Source organism: Myripristis murdjan, chromosome 5 (genome assembly GCF_902150065.1).
Source record: "Myripristis murdjan chromosome 5, fMyrMur1.1, whole genome shotgun sequence".
Lineage (NCBI taxonomy): Eukaryota > Metazoa > Chordata > Actinopteri > Holocentriformes > Holocentridae > Myripristis > Myripristis murdjan.
The window spans coordinates 10,323,896-10,340,318 of NC_043984.1; the positions used below are offsets into that span (position 1 = coordinate 10,323,896).

At 39.8% G+C, this 16,423-nt stretch overlaps 1 protein-coding gene across 2 annotated transcripts in view; it reads left to right on the forward strand.

The window, feature by feature from the left end:
- The window catches only part of pik3c2b (phosphatidylinositol-4-phosphate 3-kinase, catalytic subunit type 2 beta), a 71,223-nt gene that overhangs the window by 33,706 nt on the left and 21,094 nt on the right, over positions 1 to 16,423 (forward strand). For both annotated transcript variants that reach the window (XM_030051960.1, XM_030051959.1), the window contains exons 12-15: positions 1,514 to 1,636; positions 4,679 to 4,846; positions 5,479 to 5,590; positions 7,829 to 7,971. In XM_030051960.1, the coding sequence (XP_029907820.1) occupies positions 1,514 to 1,636; positions 4,679 to 4,846; positions 5,479 to 5,590; positions 7,829 to 7,971 (546 nt within the window). The remainder of the gene's footprint in view (positions 1 to 1,513; positions 1,637 to 4,678; positions 4,847 to 5,478; positions 5,591 to 7,828; positions 7,972 to 16,423) is intronic.

Here is a 16,423-nt window from a genome sequence, read left to right on the forward strand (position 1 = left end):
TTTCCAGAGGGAATCCAACTCAGTAAGGCGTCAGTAGTTTCCTCCAGTCCCTGTGTGTGTGCTCAGTTTCTTTCACAAGACTTTCATTCGGTCCCTTTTTATACCTTCTCTCCTGGGAAAAGGGACTTCTCTTTTTTATGAAGTTCCCTCTGGCTCCTTCTCTCACTTAAATAATGCAGGGGAGAGAGAGAAATTCAAATAATACAGGAGAAAGGAGTTTGAGATGTGGAGAGATTGGATTACGGTGGTTTGAGAGGGCAGCAGATGAAGGAAATGGGGAAAGAGAGGGATTGAATGTGGCTTAAAAGGTGGATGGGGGGGAGAGCTAACAGATGAGCTGAAACTGCTGACCCATATAGTGTACCATCACGTGTTTTCTTGTTTGTTTGATTTTTTTTTAAGCCATGTCGAATGTACATGGCAGACATGCAAGCACAACAGCATGCCAAAATAACATATGAGCACAGCCATGCATGGTTATATGGGCTTTTCCTTACTCCACAAATGGAGTTAAAGTGGGGCCAGAGTGAAAGGCCCATGAGAATATTGTGGTTTATTTTTTTTCTAAAAACAGCATGCTGCTGCTGCAATGCATGCTACTCCACATATTGTCTTCTTTGCTATAAAGGTAATCTTTGGTGTTTTTTATGGACTTTCGGTCAGTTCAGAAGGCTACGCTATTCATAAGGCAGTAACATTTCCAGTGTGACAGTCTAGCAGAATTTGGAGTCTGCTCACAGAGCCTGCACGCACTACTTGACCTTGAGCTTCCCGAGGTCTGTTTATCACTGCGTTTACATGCACACAAATGACTCAGTTACTGTGAAGAACTACCTTATCATAGTTTGATTAAGGTGCTTGCATAGCTTGTAGTAACTTGATTTCCCCACAACCTGAATTTACATGATTTCATGTCAGAAGGATGTGGGTGGCAGGAGACCTCAGATCAGGAGGGACATCATTATTGTATATTGTTGGTCACCATATTGAATTTACAGAACATGTAATGGCAGGTTGCAGTATTTGAAGTGTTAGCTGAAGGGATGCCGGTTTTCCCATTCCTATAATCTCTGCTTCTCTCTTGGTTCAAACTGCCACAAGAGAGATCCAGCAATACAGATTGAGAAAACTTCGTCTGCACATAAGGGCTGATAGCGACTTGCTTTCTGATCTTTTAATCAACAAATTATTAGTGATGCAGCATCTTGTGTACATCTGTGTCCTCTGTCTGCCATGGAAACAGTGCTGGTCAACACATGGTAGGGAGCGCTTGTTTTTTATCCCCGCCTGTCAAGAGTGGGTGGTGTATTGATGGCAGCTGCATAATCACGACCCAGTGACACAACCTGTTCATGTCGGCAGAGGACAAAACAAGCAATCCAAGACTTTGCAAAACTTGACCTGCTTTTTTTTTTTTTAATACTGTAATTTCCCAAATATTTTTAAGAGGCCCCACACTAACACCTTTCACTCCAACAAAGTGTGGTTAATCTGTGCTTCCTCTTCCTTTCAGCTATGAGGGCTTCTTCTTGTCCTGCTCTCTGACTCATGGAGGGGTGGAGCTCTGCGCCCCGCAGCACACCAGCAAGCAGTCGGTCAGCAAATACCTCTTCCACCTGGTTGTCTGGGATCAAAGGTATGTGGCCCAACCGGTCTCACCGGGATGCTCAGCAGTGGCCTGACATCAGTGTGTATTTGATCAGATACCTGGGACTAAGGTAGCAGATGCCAGGGTTTCAGCTGGCTGGCCAAATTTGAACAGCCACTCAGATTTTTTACCAGGCACATACATTTTTACCAACAATCACAGATCTGACATTTAAATATATAATTTTGATAATTATCAGTATAGATTTCTTGTAATAAAAAAAAAAAAATCTTTTTTTTAATTACAAGAAATTCTTTTTTTTTTTTTTTTTTTTTTTAATTTTTTTTTTTACTTTTTTTTTCTGCAAATGCTAAGTATATAAAATAATTTCTAATTTCTACTGAAGATGTTTTGGACTTGTGTGCCGCTAACTATTAACTATTAACTCTCAACTTTCTGGATGCCCTCTATAGAAGTGGATATCATTTTTATTATTGCATCAAATATGTAATATTTATAAATAAACTTTAAGTCAGTGTGAGCTTATGATATTATGATTACAGATATTATACAGGAACATGAAAAGTGTTATTTAAACAGTCAATCACTGGAAAATGGAAAACAGAGGCCTTGATTTTTATGAAGTAATTGATTTGTCGCTTTTCACAAAAACACATTTTTAAGATCGGTTATTACTTTATTTTATTTCATTTCATTTATTTATTTATTTATTTCGAACAAATATAATGCACAACAAAAGAAAAAAAACAGAATACAAGCAGAAAAGAACAGTGTCCGAAAAGGAGCAGGTAGAAGTAAAACATATATTACCGTGCCCCTTTCTTGCTCATTAATAAAAAGTAGCTTCTTAAATCAAATTACAGCCAAATATAACTATACAAACAACTATTCAACTACCCAATTAAAGTTATATCATACATGCTATATAGCAAATGCTTTTATCTGGGAAAAGATCTTATCCAGTGCATGTACATGTGTTGCTGTTTTGTATATGTCTGTGTGCATGTCAGTTGTTTGTCATGTTGTCACTGGCAGTTTCCTGCACCCCCACCAATGTCCTGCTCTGGATGCTTTGTCCCAAGGGTTATATTTGGTCCGCTATTGTTTTGATATTCTCTTGTAATATTTTTAGTCCTTGAACCTTGACCATTGAAGTAGATAGGTGAATGAGTTGTTTGTGTTGGTGCAGATGAATTGCACTCATTCTTTGGGACTAAGCAAAACTACTAAAAAAAAAAAAAAAAAAAAAAAAAAAAATGAAGTTTCAACTGTAAAACATATTGTTTAAACACAAATATGCCCATTTTACCTTGCGGTTGTGGTGGTGGTGTTGTTTTCTAATTTAGTTTCCTTACACCCTAAGTTCCTGTTAGCGTGTCAGAATTGCAACAACATAATTCTGCGCAAGTGGAAACTAAGACTGTAGACGACAGGAGGGCTGGAGGGGAAGGACAGGCGGGGTGGGAGCTTAGCACTCCTTCAGGTCTGGAATAAAACTTACATCCACAAACAGCACAAATTTCTGGCCCCATCATTATGGCTCTGTGTTGTTGCTCTGACTCAAACTATGAAGCTACGGACCTCGCCAACTAAGTGTGTACCTTTCCAGCCACGGGTGCCAAGGAGGATCTTGGGACATGGTGTTTTCTGGTTTCTGATAACAAAATTCAGCTTCTTTGCCGCTGTGTCATGATCTGGTTAGATGGTGAATTTTTTTGCATTTATTTGATGCTAACTGTAATTGGTATATATGGTTACATCTAATTAAGCCTGCAAAGCTACCAGGGTTGAAACTTCCTTTAACCTTTGCCTGAGTGTCACATTTAGTCGATTTCCACCTAAAATTGATGACCTCAACCAAACACTGATTATCCACTCACACTGATAATGGCATAATGGCATAATCAGAGTAAATTACAGTAACACATTTTTACATTTACATGCACACAAGAAACCAAATTACTGTGAGTAACTTATCTAAGATGGTGGAGGCTTCTTATGGTAACATTAAACATTTCTAGGGATGGGGTGTGGCAAATACAGCCGTTGCTGTTCCAGTTGGTTTCACATTTGATTTTATGCTTTAATTGATCCCTTTTAAGGCATGGGCAGGTCTGGCGTAGAGCTATATTACCGACTTTTAAACCCTCGTTCCACTAGATTGCACCCTGGGTTTGTTGTCTAGGCTCCTGCTGGCTGTTCCGAAGTCTCAGAAAAATCAAATCAGATCAATAAAACTGGATAATCAGCTGACTGCTAAAACTGATCAACGAATGTTATTGCTGACTGTCACTTACCAAGGCCAGCTATGCTCATGATACATCTTCATCAAGGGTTCAAGTCCACTTACAGTAAAGTCCAACATACAACAAGCAATAAAAGAAACCATCTAAATTTCTGATCAAACATTGTAAAATGATATAACTCACCAGTGAACCAGATAATTTGAAATGAATCTTCTTTTTGAATAGTTTAGAAATGTGAAATGGAAAAGAAACTCTTTCCAGTCCAACACATCTGCAGTGAACTAGTGTCAGCAGTAGCATCAGCTGGCAGAAAAAGGTTATTATTATGGGATGTTGGCCCCACTGTGAAGAATAACAACAGGTTGATGGCTGTTCCAAGGTCTTGATTAAAAACAAGAGTTTCTTACTTTTGCAAAGCCTGCGCTTAAGAGAAGAGATCAGTTCTTTGTCATTGGGGACGATGGACTTTTGGAACGACCTGCCTCGGGTGCTGAGGCTGTAAGGTTTAAGTCATTTGTTAAAACTCACTTTTGATTTCAAGGAACCATCTTGTATTGACTCTTTCTTGCTTTTCTTTCTCCCTTTTTTCCCCTAAATATCATTGCATCTGCTGTCAGTTCTGTTGTGCTTTTTGTTGTTTGTTTGTAAAACACATTTTGTGTTTTGAAAAGGGCTATATCATTATAGAATGTTATACATTATATGTTACCTCTTGTGTTTTATGCTATTTCTTTGTCTTTCTGTTCTCCATCCTTGTCTCACCTGTGCACTCTCTTTCTTTCTTTCTCTCTCTCTCTCTCTCTCTCTACCGTTCTTTCCCCAGGGTCTGTTTTCCAGTCCAGATCAACCAGTTGCCTAGGGAGTCCCAGTTGACGGTGACGTTGTACGCCAGCGCTCTGCCACCTCCAGGGGGAGCGGAGGAGAAAGGGAAGCAGCGTCGCAGCATTGAGGCACTGGGCTGGGTCACCATGCCCCTGTTCAACTTCAGGCAGTGAGTTAAGCAGTGGCACAGATAGCAGTCGTAGAGAGTAAAACATCCTGTATCCTCATGTAAATTGGCTTGGCTGCACAAGATACATATTTTCCCCCATTTTTGTAATTTTGGACACACAAACATGCAGTAGAGGACTGTACATGGACTTGTCTTTTCTTCTCATTTCTCCTTCTTTTTTCTCTTATTTTTCTTTTGTGTTTTTTTCCTCTTTTTGGGGCTAAAATGATGGCCTTAATACAGGTGATATGCCAGTAACTGCTGTAATTATCCAGTGGGGTGCTGTAAGATGTCTTTTAAATTGTTTTGGAGATATCACCTCTGTTTTGCCCTGATGAACACGTGAGCACAAAACATTGGGCATCTGTTTGCAAATCGAAGAAATATAAAAAGAGAAAAAGACAGGTCCTCTACTATGTGTTTGTATGCATTAAAGTTTCAAACCATCAGTGCTCGAGTCCCAGCCGACTCACAAACCATGAAGAAAAGGGTCTGAGTCCGACTGCTGGACTCAAGTACTGCAAGTCTGGTGTGTGCTGACTCTAAATGTGTGTTCTTTGTCCCGCATGTGAGTGTTTTCCCTTCAGTGTACGTATGTGTTTGTCACTGACCGTCAGCCTGTGTGTTGGCAGTGTCCTGACGTGTGGCAGGAAGTTGCTGGGTCTGTGGCCTTCCACTGCAGGAAATGGAAATGCTCGCTCCAGCTCACCCAACTTCAGCCAGCCTGACAGCGTCATCCTGCAGGTCAGACACACACACACACACACACACACACACACACACACACACAGACCAACCTTCAAAACTAACTTTCTGTCAGTTACAGCAGCCTAGAGACTAGTGTAGTGGTTCTCATCTGGTGGGTTGCATTCCAGAAGTGGACCATGTGTTGTTTCTCAGTGGACTGCAGGTTTGTTGGTCAGCTGTGTCAAAAAAGAAACAGATATCAGATATCCTGTACAATTATGAGGGAAGTAAAGGATGAACATGGACCCTGAGATTAGTCAGTGACTGGTCAGTGACCAGTTGAGGATCAGTTGTGTAGTGAAACAGATTTGTGACTGGACTGAGCGGTTGTGGGTTTGAATCTCTGCACTAGCTGGAAAATTCCCTTGTGTAGACACCACGGCTTAACAGTACGCGTCAAGTATGGCACACACATGGCTGAAACCCACCAGGAAGATGAATGTGTCTGACTGGACTGGATATGGAAGACTCAGTGCTGTTTCAGCAGACCGGTTTGCAGTTCCAGACTGAGGTTGATATGTCTGCTCTATCTGTAGCGAGTAATCTGAACTGTGCAAAAAGTTCAGCACTGGATATTTATTAAAGCATAAGGAAAAGGTGTTCATGCAGTAGGAAACCTGTCATGTAAACACAGACGGAGGCACCCACACACACACACACACACACACACACTGCACAGGGAACTTGTAAGTAGGTCAGAGAGATCTTGCCAGAACTTACCGTCCATGTTCCTGCTCCGCCACACACACACATACACACAAACACACACACACTCTTCTAACTCTCTGGTATTGTACTGTGTTGCAGTGAAGGCTGCAGTGCCAGCCTTGTGTGCCACAGCCAACTGCCCACTGGGCTTTTGTCTTGGTGCACTGGCCTGAGTCTGATTTGTGTGTGTGTGTGAGCATGCGCGCCTCATTACCAGCTTAGGTTCAAGCTCTATATTGCGTAGAGGAAAAGGAAACACACACACACACACACACACACACACACACACACACACACACACACACACACACTGAGGATAGGATACATCTGGGAAGCTGTTCCTCACATCTGTGCCTCATTAACCCATATATAACCTCTTTCACACACACACACACACACACACACACACACACACACACACACACACACACACACACACACACACACACACTTTTCCTACTGTCAGCTGCCTGGCTGCTCTACATTTCTTCTTCCCATTCCTCTCTTCTCAGCAGTTTGTCCTGAAATGTTTTGTTTCTTTGTGCTCTGCATCTGGAATTTGATTCACTGTCTCTTCCACATGGAGCCCTGACACACATCTCAATGCAACCTGCATCTGTAACGCTGTTGTGTTTTAGGGGTTTTTCCATTTTTGTTTCATTTTAGAGGGACATTTTTTGACATTAAATGGCAATTATCATGAGGATTGGACTGATATATTGGTTTGCCAAAATTAGACTTCCATTAAATAACAGATTTTGGGCCAGTCAGTATTTTCCAAAGCTGCTATGATCTCTATTTAATTAAACTTTGATTTCTGATATGACAGAAGTTCCTCCCTGACCACTACAAAATATAAATAGAGTTTCTAAAGCCTGCAGTGTCATTTACTTTATTTGAGTAATGTGCATGGTAAATTACTTTTTTTAGTTAGTTAGTTAGTTAGTTAAAGGGTTAGTCCACCCATTTTGTAATTATGATATTCTACAGTTGATCCACTCAAACAGTTAAATAAACAAAATTTGAGTTTCATAATATATAGCAGAATTTTTACAGCTTGCAATGGCATAAAAAATGTTTACTGTTAAAAAACTAATACATTTTTTAAAATGTATTACCAGACTACCAGTCTAGTCTAATGAACAGCATGAACTGATTAAGCCACTTGGATAAGGGGCGAAATGTCTTCTAGACCTATAACTAAGTCCAGTTGACCTGATTCAATTTCCTTGAAATGGGAGGAAGATAGCACCACTCTGTTATGCAGGACATAACACAGGATAAGTGATTTTTTTTTTTTTTTTTTTTTCAAAATGTGTGAACTATCTTTTTAAGGCAGCAGTGTATTCCAGAGTTTCTCTTAACACTGAATTAGAAAAGTTTGATGTCAAATACATGGGGAGCATCAGTCCAACAATATCAGTATTGACTGCTTCAACCTGGTAAACTTTATCAGTCTCTACACACCTGGTCTGCTGTATATCTCATGCTGTTTTCTTCCCCTCTTCTCACCTTCACTGTTCTTAGGTGGATTTCCCCACCTCATCGTTCGAAGTTCGTTTCAGCACCCCGGCCCCAGCTGATTTCTGCCCGCAGTATGACTTCTCCAGACTTGACACCATCAGCCAGATCCAGCTACAGGACGTCCTGCACAAGAAGTCCCTCTTCTGGTCAGAAACCAACACACACAGCAAGACACAGGATTATATTTATGCAAACATGCTGTCACTGTTGGGTAAAAACCTCCTATCTCCCAAATGAAATGAGAAATGTGGGTTTATTTTTCCCTTGAGCACCTAGGATTTTAGAATTTTAGAAAGGGATTCAAAGGGGTTTCATAATATTATGGATAAAGATGTTTGATTCTTTGCCTCTGTTGACTAAGGGACTAATGATTTGCGTGTGTTGGCTCAAAGTCAGAGTTCCAAACAGCACCAAAGGGAGGAGTCCAGCTCATGGAGCCTGAAACAAGTACAGATGCCAATCCCACGGCAGCCAACTGGGCATACAATGTCAGCTGTCGCTTTAGTTTTAAAAGTTCACACTAGTAATTTTTTTTCCAGCCATTGGTTTCCATTCATTCCACTACGATATGAAAATGAACTGCCAGAGGCTTCAAATTTTCTTTATGCCAGTATTCCATCATCGTAATAAAGTCGTCCATGTTAGTTTTTCTAAAAGCTGCAGCACTGTTGTGTTTTGATGACTTGAAACTGGGCGGAGCGAAACCGTTGTTTACACAACCAATTATTAGTTTTGGATGTCAACATCTTTTATAGCCGCAGAAACATGACATTTTATGGTGGGTGTTTCAACCTGTAATTCAAATCTGAAAATCAAGGGATTTTGATTATATGTTGTGAAATCTCTAGTACCCCTGCACAATTTGCAAAATTGTTTGTTTGTAAAACGTGGGTTAGTTGTAGTAGTTGTAGTTGTAGTTGCGTCAAACATTCAAAATCACTGTTATGGCCTTTTAAAGAATATACAGGCCTGGAATAATCAGGATAGCCACATCATTAGCCCAGTGTGCTGACTGTAACCCAGGCAAGAGAGCATCACTCCGCTCATTCTCCTCATTTACTGACCTGAACATGGCTGATGATGTTTTATGTAGGCTGCAAAAGGTCATGATGAAGCTCAGATTATGTAAGACAGCTTTCTTTTAATTTGGCATTGTGCAAAAAAATACATAAAATTTAAGATAAAATGAAAAATACATAAGTATACCCAGGATATCAAGAGGCTGAATTCTTTACTTAAACATTTGTCATTTTTCTTAACTTTTCCTTGGCCACCATGTCAAATTACAAAACTTTTTCCATTATCTCCACTTCTTCTAAAGTGTTATTTTGGGAGCTGTTTTGTCATGGAAGTGAACGGAGAGGCATGGAGCCAGTGTGGGTGCAGAAGGGTGTAACAATTGTGGATTAGCAGTCCAGGGGAGCACAGAGCAGCTAATGAGGATATTTCACCACCATGTGGACTCATATAACACCCGGGGAATTGTACAACCCAACACAGTTTTGCTTTAAGGCTTGATGGCCTCACTGGAATGTGTCTGCACTCCATTTTTCTCTGGAAAGTGTTCATATGCACCAGGATGCACTACTGTTTTCTTAACACAGAGAAGCATGTAGTCCTTTAAATGAAGGTCCAACATGTTCATTGACAACAGCGATATGATCAGACACATGTGGGGATTTACCATATGAATGATACTGATTAGAATCAGGATCATATGGGGGATTCTAGCATTGCCAATAGGACAACTAGCAGCCGTTTTTCGGAACCGATTGAATAACTTTACTGAGAGTTTCATCATAACAAAACTAGCTTTATAAAAATTGTTTTGAGAAAAAATGCGGAGAAAACTTTCCATAATATGTAAAGTTGAGGTGATAAAGCAAAATAAAAACACCCATAAAATAAACTCCCCACAGTTTTTAATTTATTACAAGTAGTAGACTTATACTCTTATCATTTCAGAAGTAATATTTTAACTCCAAATAATAAAATCCTAAAAAAGTACTGAGAGTATAATGTTAACTTTTAAACCAACGAGCACACTACATTAAAAATAGGAATGAAGTCTAATGGGCAGGAGATGCATCAGCCCAAAACAAGTCTAGGTTCACATTCACACCACAAATAAACTGCTCCAGCGTTTGTTTGTAACCAAGAGAGTCCACCTCCTCAACAAGGTCGCTGTCCTGTTGTTTTGGTCTGACCCATGTGTGATTGCTGGTTTCACACCTGCTCAAACAAACCGCACCAATACCACAGAGTTCAATTCAGCCAGACTAATAAACAAGGCAGGTGTGAAAACTGCTTTAGTCACATCCTGATGTCCAGCTCGGTGATCCGTGTTGTTCAGTTTGAGTTTCCATCACTCCTCAGCACATCTTTTACCATACCCAGTGAATTTCCTTTCCCACCTGCTTGAGAGGAAGGGCTTCCTGGTGTAGGGCTCCAGTTCTGTCCTGGTTCCGGTCGCTCTGCTTTCTTCGCGGGGGAATTTCCTCATGTGCACAGTTTGCTCTGCAGGGAAGACAGGATATGCTGGATGTGTTCACCCTGGTTTATGGTATAGAAAGCAGTCTGGGCCTTGGGCTTTTTGATGTGTTCAGCTACTCAGAGGAGCAAAGAACAGGAAAAGGGACTTCTGTCTCTCAAGACCACTTCATATTCCAATTGTATTTCTGAATCAGTTGTAGGTGGTTTTATGTTCAGTGTTTGGTGTTTTTTTGTGTGTGACAGACTAGCCAGTAGGAATGGGTGGCATGACTTCAGATCATATCATTATCATTGCAAACTTTTACTTCTGATGATACTGGATTAAAAATTTACTTAACATGTTTTTTTTTTTTTTTTTTTTTTTTACCATCACCGTTTCCCAACAGCTCAAGGTGTGTTCTACATTATGTTCTGAAAGGTCATGTTTTAAATATGCCTATCAAAGCTTGATTTAATTAATTAATTAATTAATTAATTCTTATTTTCCTGTCTTCATGAATTAAATATTATCTAAGAAAATAATTCATGCTGGCACATATTAATTATTTCTGACTATATTGAACATTTTAACTTTGGCCTGTTGCGTTGATTTTTTTTCTGATGCAAACTGAAGGTCTCTAACTTTAATCAAAGGTTTGCCATATTCACATCAACATAAAGAGACGGCTCAGTGTAGCTGTTATTTGACGATGAACAGATCAGCACATCAAGTCCAGTGGCACTGCAGTCAAAGACCAAGCCTTGTCAGAGGCTTAAAATGTCACTCCACCACGGATGCTTCCAGTAAATCTGCAAAAGGGAGCCACAGTGTGTGTGCTTAATTTTTGTGTTGTACTCAATTTCTGGGATACATCACTAACTATCCATTAAAGTGATGGTTAACCCTAAAACAAGATTTGACCCATAACACATCTTTACACTAAGAATTTAGGTCATGCAGATAGTTTTTAACCACAAAGCTCCATGTAAAAAGCATATGTCTTGAATATGGGAGCAGAGAGATTCTAGGAGGTGTTTTTGTGTCTTAAACTTTCTTTATATGCTAAACATGTAGGTACTCTAGGCACTGAAGAGTTTTTTGGGGACAGAAAGCGAGCATGCATCGCATCAGTGTGCATGCATGTATACAACACATGATTGGACTGAGGTAGCATTGTTTCCTTGAGTTGATTGTTTGTTTGATTCACACAGAGCAGATTTTAACAAATGAGACTGCAGCCCCAGGAGCTGCCCGGAAGACCGAATTTATTTCTCAGTGTATTAGGTTTGGCTTGGAGCCTCAGTGTATAATGGTCATTTGCCAAAATTATGAAGACAAGAGATAGCCACTTAACATTTAAATAGCATGGGTCACCCCACCTCATAGAATTCCATTAATGAAAATTGATACATTTAAAGATCCTGAATAGAATTCACAATGTATTGACTACGAACAGCTTCAATCCACAAATTGAAACCAAGTCTTTAAAATCCCATATTAAACATTTACCGTCCATAAAGGAGAGTGAGAGAAAAAAGATGGGTGGGGGTTGTCGGTCAGACTGGCAGCTGGTGGCCAAACCATCCACCATCCCCCTCCACTCCTCTTTTGTTCTCTGTTGGTGCGTGCGTGCGTGCGTGCGTGCGTGCGTGCGTGCGTGCGTGCGTGCGTGCGTGCGTGCGTGCGTGCGTGTGTACATGCGTGCGTGTCTGTGTTACTGTCTTAATAAAGACATTTGATAAGGTCACTGAATGAGAGGACCTGGCTGGTATGATAAAGAGAATCCTCTTTGGGTACCTACATTCCGTGTTAACATTGACTGCTGGGATGGAAACACAGTGACAGGCTTTCCATCCAAGTATTTATATGTGAGTATGTATCGAAATGGAAAGGTTAAATGAAAATGCTGAAGTTCAGGTTTTTTAGAGCCCTTAATAACTGTCATAGTCTCAAAGAGCTTTACAGGCCCACAGTTTATAGAAAATAAGGCAACACACCCTGACCTAAACCTTCATAACGGGCAAGGAAAAATTCCCCCAAAAAGTCCAGAGGCCTAAAATGGAAGAAAACTTGGGAAGGATCAGAGAGATAGGGAAGCCCCTCTCAGGCCAGCCAGAGTGCAGTGAGTGCCAAGGGGGAAATTATTAGCTTCAGTCAAATGTAGTCAGTTCATTAAGTTATATTGAAACGAAATCAAATCAAAAGCAGAATAACAATATTATAAAAAGAACAAAAATCAAACAAGAAAAACATGAAGGAACAAGCAGCAAGACAACCCAGTCACCAGAATAAAATGTTGTCATTTTACATTTCTGCAGATCAACAAATTTGCTGAAATGTCAGGGATCCTGAACCAAAAATACATCATATATCAAAATCTAAACCTATAACTGATGTAGGGATGTCATGAGAACCGATACTTGGGTACCAAGTTGATACCAATAATCCAAAAATACGTTTTTCTATGGCACCATAGGTACCAGAGATGTTTATTTAAATTTAGTATTTATTTAGATTTAGCCTTCAGCGGGCCATAACACAGTCTTCTGGAACTGACGGTGGCAGTATACATATGATTTACTCTTGTTCAGGTGTGTTCCGAAGAACAGACAAACACGTGAAAGACAGCAGCTCCGACCTTGGCTTGTCCAAAAGAAACACAGCAAGAGTCGTGTATGGAAGGAATTTGTGTTTGCGGTGGATGCTTAGGGAATAATAATAAATTCTCAAAACAAAACATGCAAATGATGTCATTGAAGTTTCCCATTAAATAGCTGTTTTTCAAATTTTGTAAAAGCCTACTCATTATTTCTATATTTTTCTCACGTCTCTGTTGGAAACTGCAATTGAAATTCTGTGCAATCCAAAAAGTTGTTATTTAAGCACATTTGACTTAATGTTTTTCTTAAATACTTGAAGGCTTAAATACTTTAGTGGCCAACAGATTTTACTAAAGGAATGTATGTTGAACAGGATTCTTATACTCTGTTTTCACTGCAGTATTGAAACAGGTATCAAGAATCATGGAAATTCACTGGTATTGGTATCGACTACTGAATCTCTGGTATGGTGACAACCCTAAGCCAATGTAGTGGAGCCTGCGTCAGCATCGTGTGACTGTTACCTAACATAACCTCATTCGATACTTAAGCCACTTTTGTTTGCTTCAGAAGCCGCCAAAACTACATGGTTAAGGTTATGAAAAGGTTTGTCGTCTTGGTTAAGCTTAGGGTTAGGATTAGGTTGAGAATTTCAGTAATTTGTCAAACGCTGATCAGTACTTCATCCAATTCTTCCATGTTCCCAGTTTCTTGTCAGTGTGTTTTTTTCTGACTTTCAGGAAGTCTGTTTTTTCTCATCAACCCGGCTGGTGTAAACATAACTAACTCACTTTAGTTTTTTGTGAAATTTCAAAAATATCTTTGTTTGACAGTTGGTTGGAAACAGCTGGTTAAGCTGGTTTGATCTCGTCACATCTGTATCCACTGTTTTTTCCAGAGATAAACACACGCAGTGCTTATCTTGGAGCAGAGTGTGTTTATGTGTTAATACCCAAACAGGATTCTGTCAGCTGACTTCACAGTGTATTTTAAAGCTATTATGATTTACAGGCCCATCCATGATATACAAATAAAGGTTAATTATTACTCATTCAGTAACTTTATCAGCTGGTGGGGTGTCTGTTTTATTGTCAAGCCAGATAGACTTTGAAAAGCAGCAGTGTAGTATATCTCAGTCACTATTATAGTAATTATGTAGCAACCATGTGTGTGGGCTTCAGATCACGAGATGCTTTTATCATGGGACAGTTCTGAATTTGTTCATTAGAAACCTTATAATAGCTTCCAAAGAGTGTTTTTTTTTCTGCAGCATTTTAAAAATAGTACAGCATTTGTGTACCCACATTACTGTACTATAGCTGTGATGCAGGATGGTGGAGGTAATAGGGCTGATGTTTGTATTTGCGTGGATCAGCAGTGTGGGCAGGAGGAGCGTCAGTGTGCTAGTTGTGATGGATCATTCTGACTCAAAGTCCAGGGCTGCTTTTGTCCCAGTCTGGCCCTGGTGCTGAGGGTTGGGGGGGATGTAGTGCATCAGGGGTTTTCAAAGTCTTACAGTGTGGGGCTCACCTCTGGCAAACTTTAGAAAAAGGAGCTCTTAGCTTGGCTCAGTTCCTGGATGATGTGCTTTTGGATTACTTAAACCTGCACGCAAAGGCATAAACAAGCTGACTCCAAAGGCATGTGTTTAGATCACCTTTAAATAGAGCTTTACACTTAACATACTTATTTGAATAAGAAAAAGATGGTTGTGCAGTAAGTCCTAATTTTCATTAAAGTTTTACTTAAAGAGATTGTAGGAAGTTATTTATAGTCATCATTAGATGATTGCTGTCTATTGCTGTCTTACTCTTCACTCCTTTCCAGCTACCAACTAGATCGGCTCATCAGCTGCTGTGTGTGACAGCTTATTTATGTATCTGTAACAATACTTCTACTTTAGTAGCAATTTCTAAATCTGGTTCCACCACAGGGATGTGACATCACTCTGTTTACTGCATTGCAGCCAGGCTAGCAAACAAATGGAGTGGGCATGATGCACCTTTTATCATGGAAACTGTCTGACCTCCAACATGCTGTCCTCCACTATTAATCGGTGACATGGTTCACCATCTGCCTAACTCAACACAGCTGCCTTTTTTCCCCTCCACTGTTACTTTCATTTTGTCCTTTTGTTTTGGCTTATTCTTAATATGTGAATGGTACTTGCTGACAGTTTGTTTCATTTTCTTATGTTTGCATATTTCTTTAGGACTCCCCCATGATTTGGGAAACGGTTTGCCGCAGTTTAAAATGTGGTTAAATTGTAGCAAACATGCCAAACATTCAAAATCACTGTTACAGTCCTTTAAATTTAAATTAAAGTTTAAAATTTGTTTTTCTGAAAAATCCAGATACCATGGCATAAGGCCCAGCCTTGCTTTTCCTTTCCTGTGTTAGCTCCATCTCATCTCATCTCCTCTCATCTCTCATCTCCATGTCATCTCAAGATCTGTGTTATTACTTTTTCATCCCCTTCATACCACGTTTTTAGCTTTTACCTGGCCTTATTGGCACAGTTTTATTAGATAGAACGTTGGCCCAAGTACTTGACTGCACAACTTGACAGCAAAGCAGGTGTTGACTTTGGCCCAGATTTATGTAGACACAGGAAGAGGGAACAGAATATCAGTGGATTATCACTCTCGCTTTCTATTCTTTTTAATGCTAAAAATCCCTCACTTCTCTTCCATATTGTATTTAGCTGTTTTACTTGTATGCACTTTGTCCATAGTCTATAATTCATTGACTGCACCCAGAAAATATTTACATTGAACAGGTGTTGATACAGCGCCATTCAGTAGTTGAAAACGTGTTCCAAAGTTGTTTTATTATGGATTTGGTTTTGGTTGGATGTTGATCCTCCCTGTAAACCTAATTAGGAAAAAGCATGCATAGAAAATGAGTGAGTGTTTAAGCTACACATTATATAAACCTGGAGCATTGGACCCAAACCTTGGTTACATCAATCAAAACCCTAGGGCAGGAAATACCCACTCTCTAATTCAAAATGTAAGTCCACTCTAGTGGCAGTGGTTTAGACCTGAACGTTTTAATGAGGACTTTATACATAGCCTTCTAATTCAAACAGAGAGCTATTCTCATCAGTTCCTGAGGAGATAATCCTTAATTTTTAGCATATGAGGTAGACCTGTGTATTTGTGTAGATCATTGCCAAACAGGTGAGTAAATTATAGATTTAGGATCACGGTACAGACAAGAAATAGCATCTTGTTAGCAAATCTTCACAACTTTAGGGTCAGAAATTGTTCATTTGGCGCAAACAGACCAAAAGTTTTTCTAGAAGGGTGATTTTAGAGGATGTGATGTTAAGGGTTGGAAAAAAAAAAACTTAACTGCATAAAGTGAATGTTAGAAAGAGTCAGCCCAGCCAGCAGCTGCTGTTTGTCCAGTATGGGTATATGTGTCTCTAGACTAATTTTTAACAATGTAGTCACAACCTAAATACTGTGACACAGCTGTTTCTCTGGGGGCTGCTGTAATCTGAATCCAAGACTCCTCCCT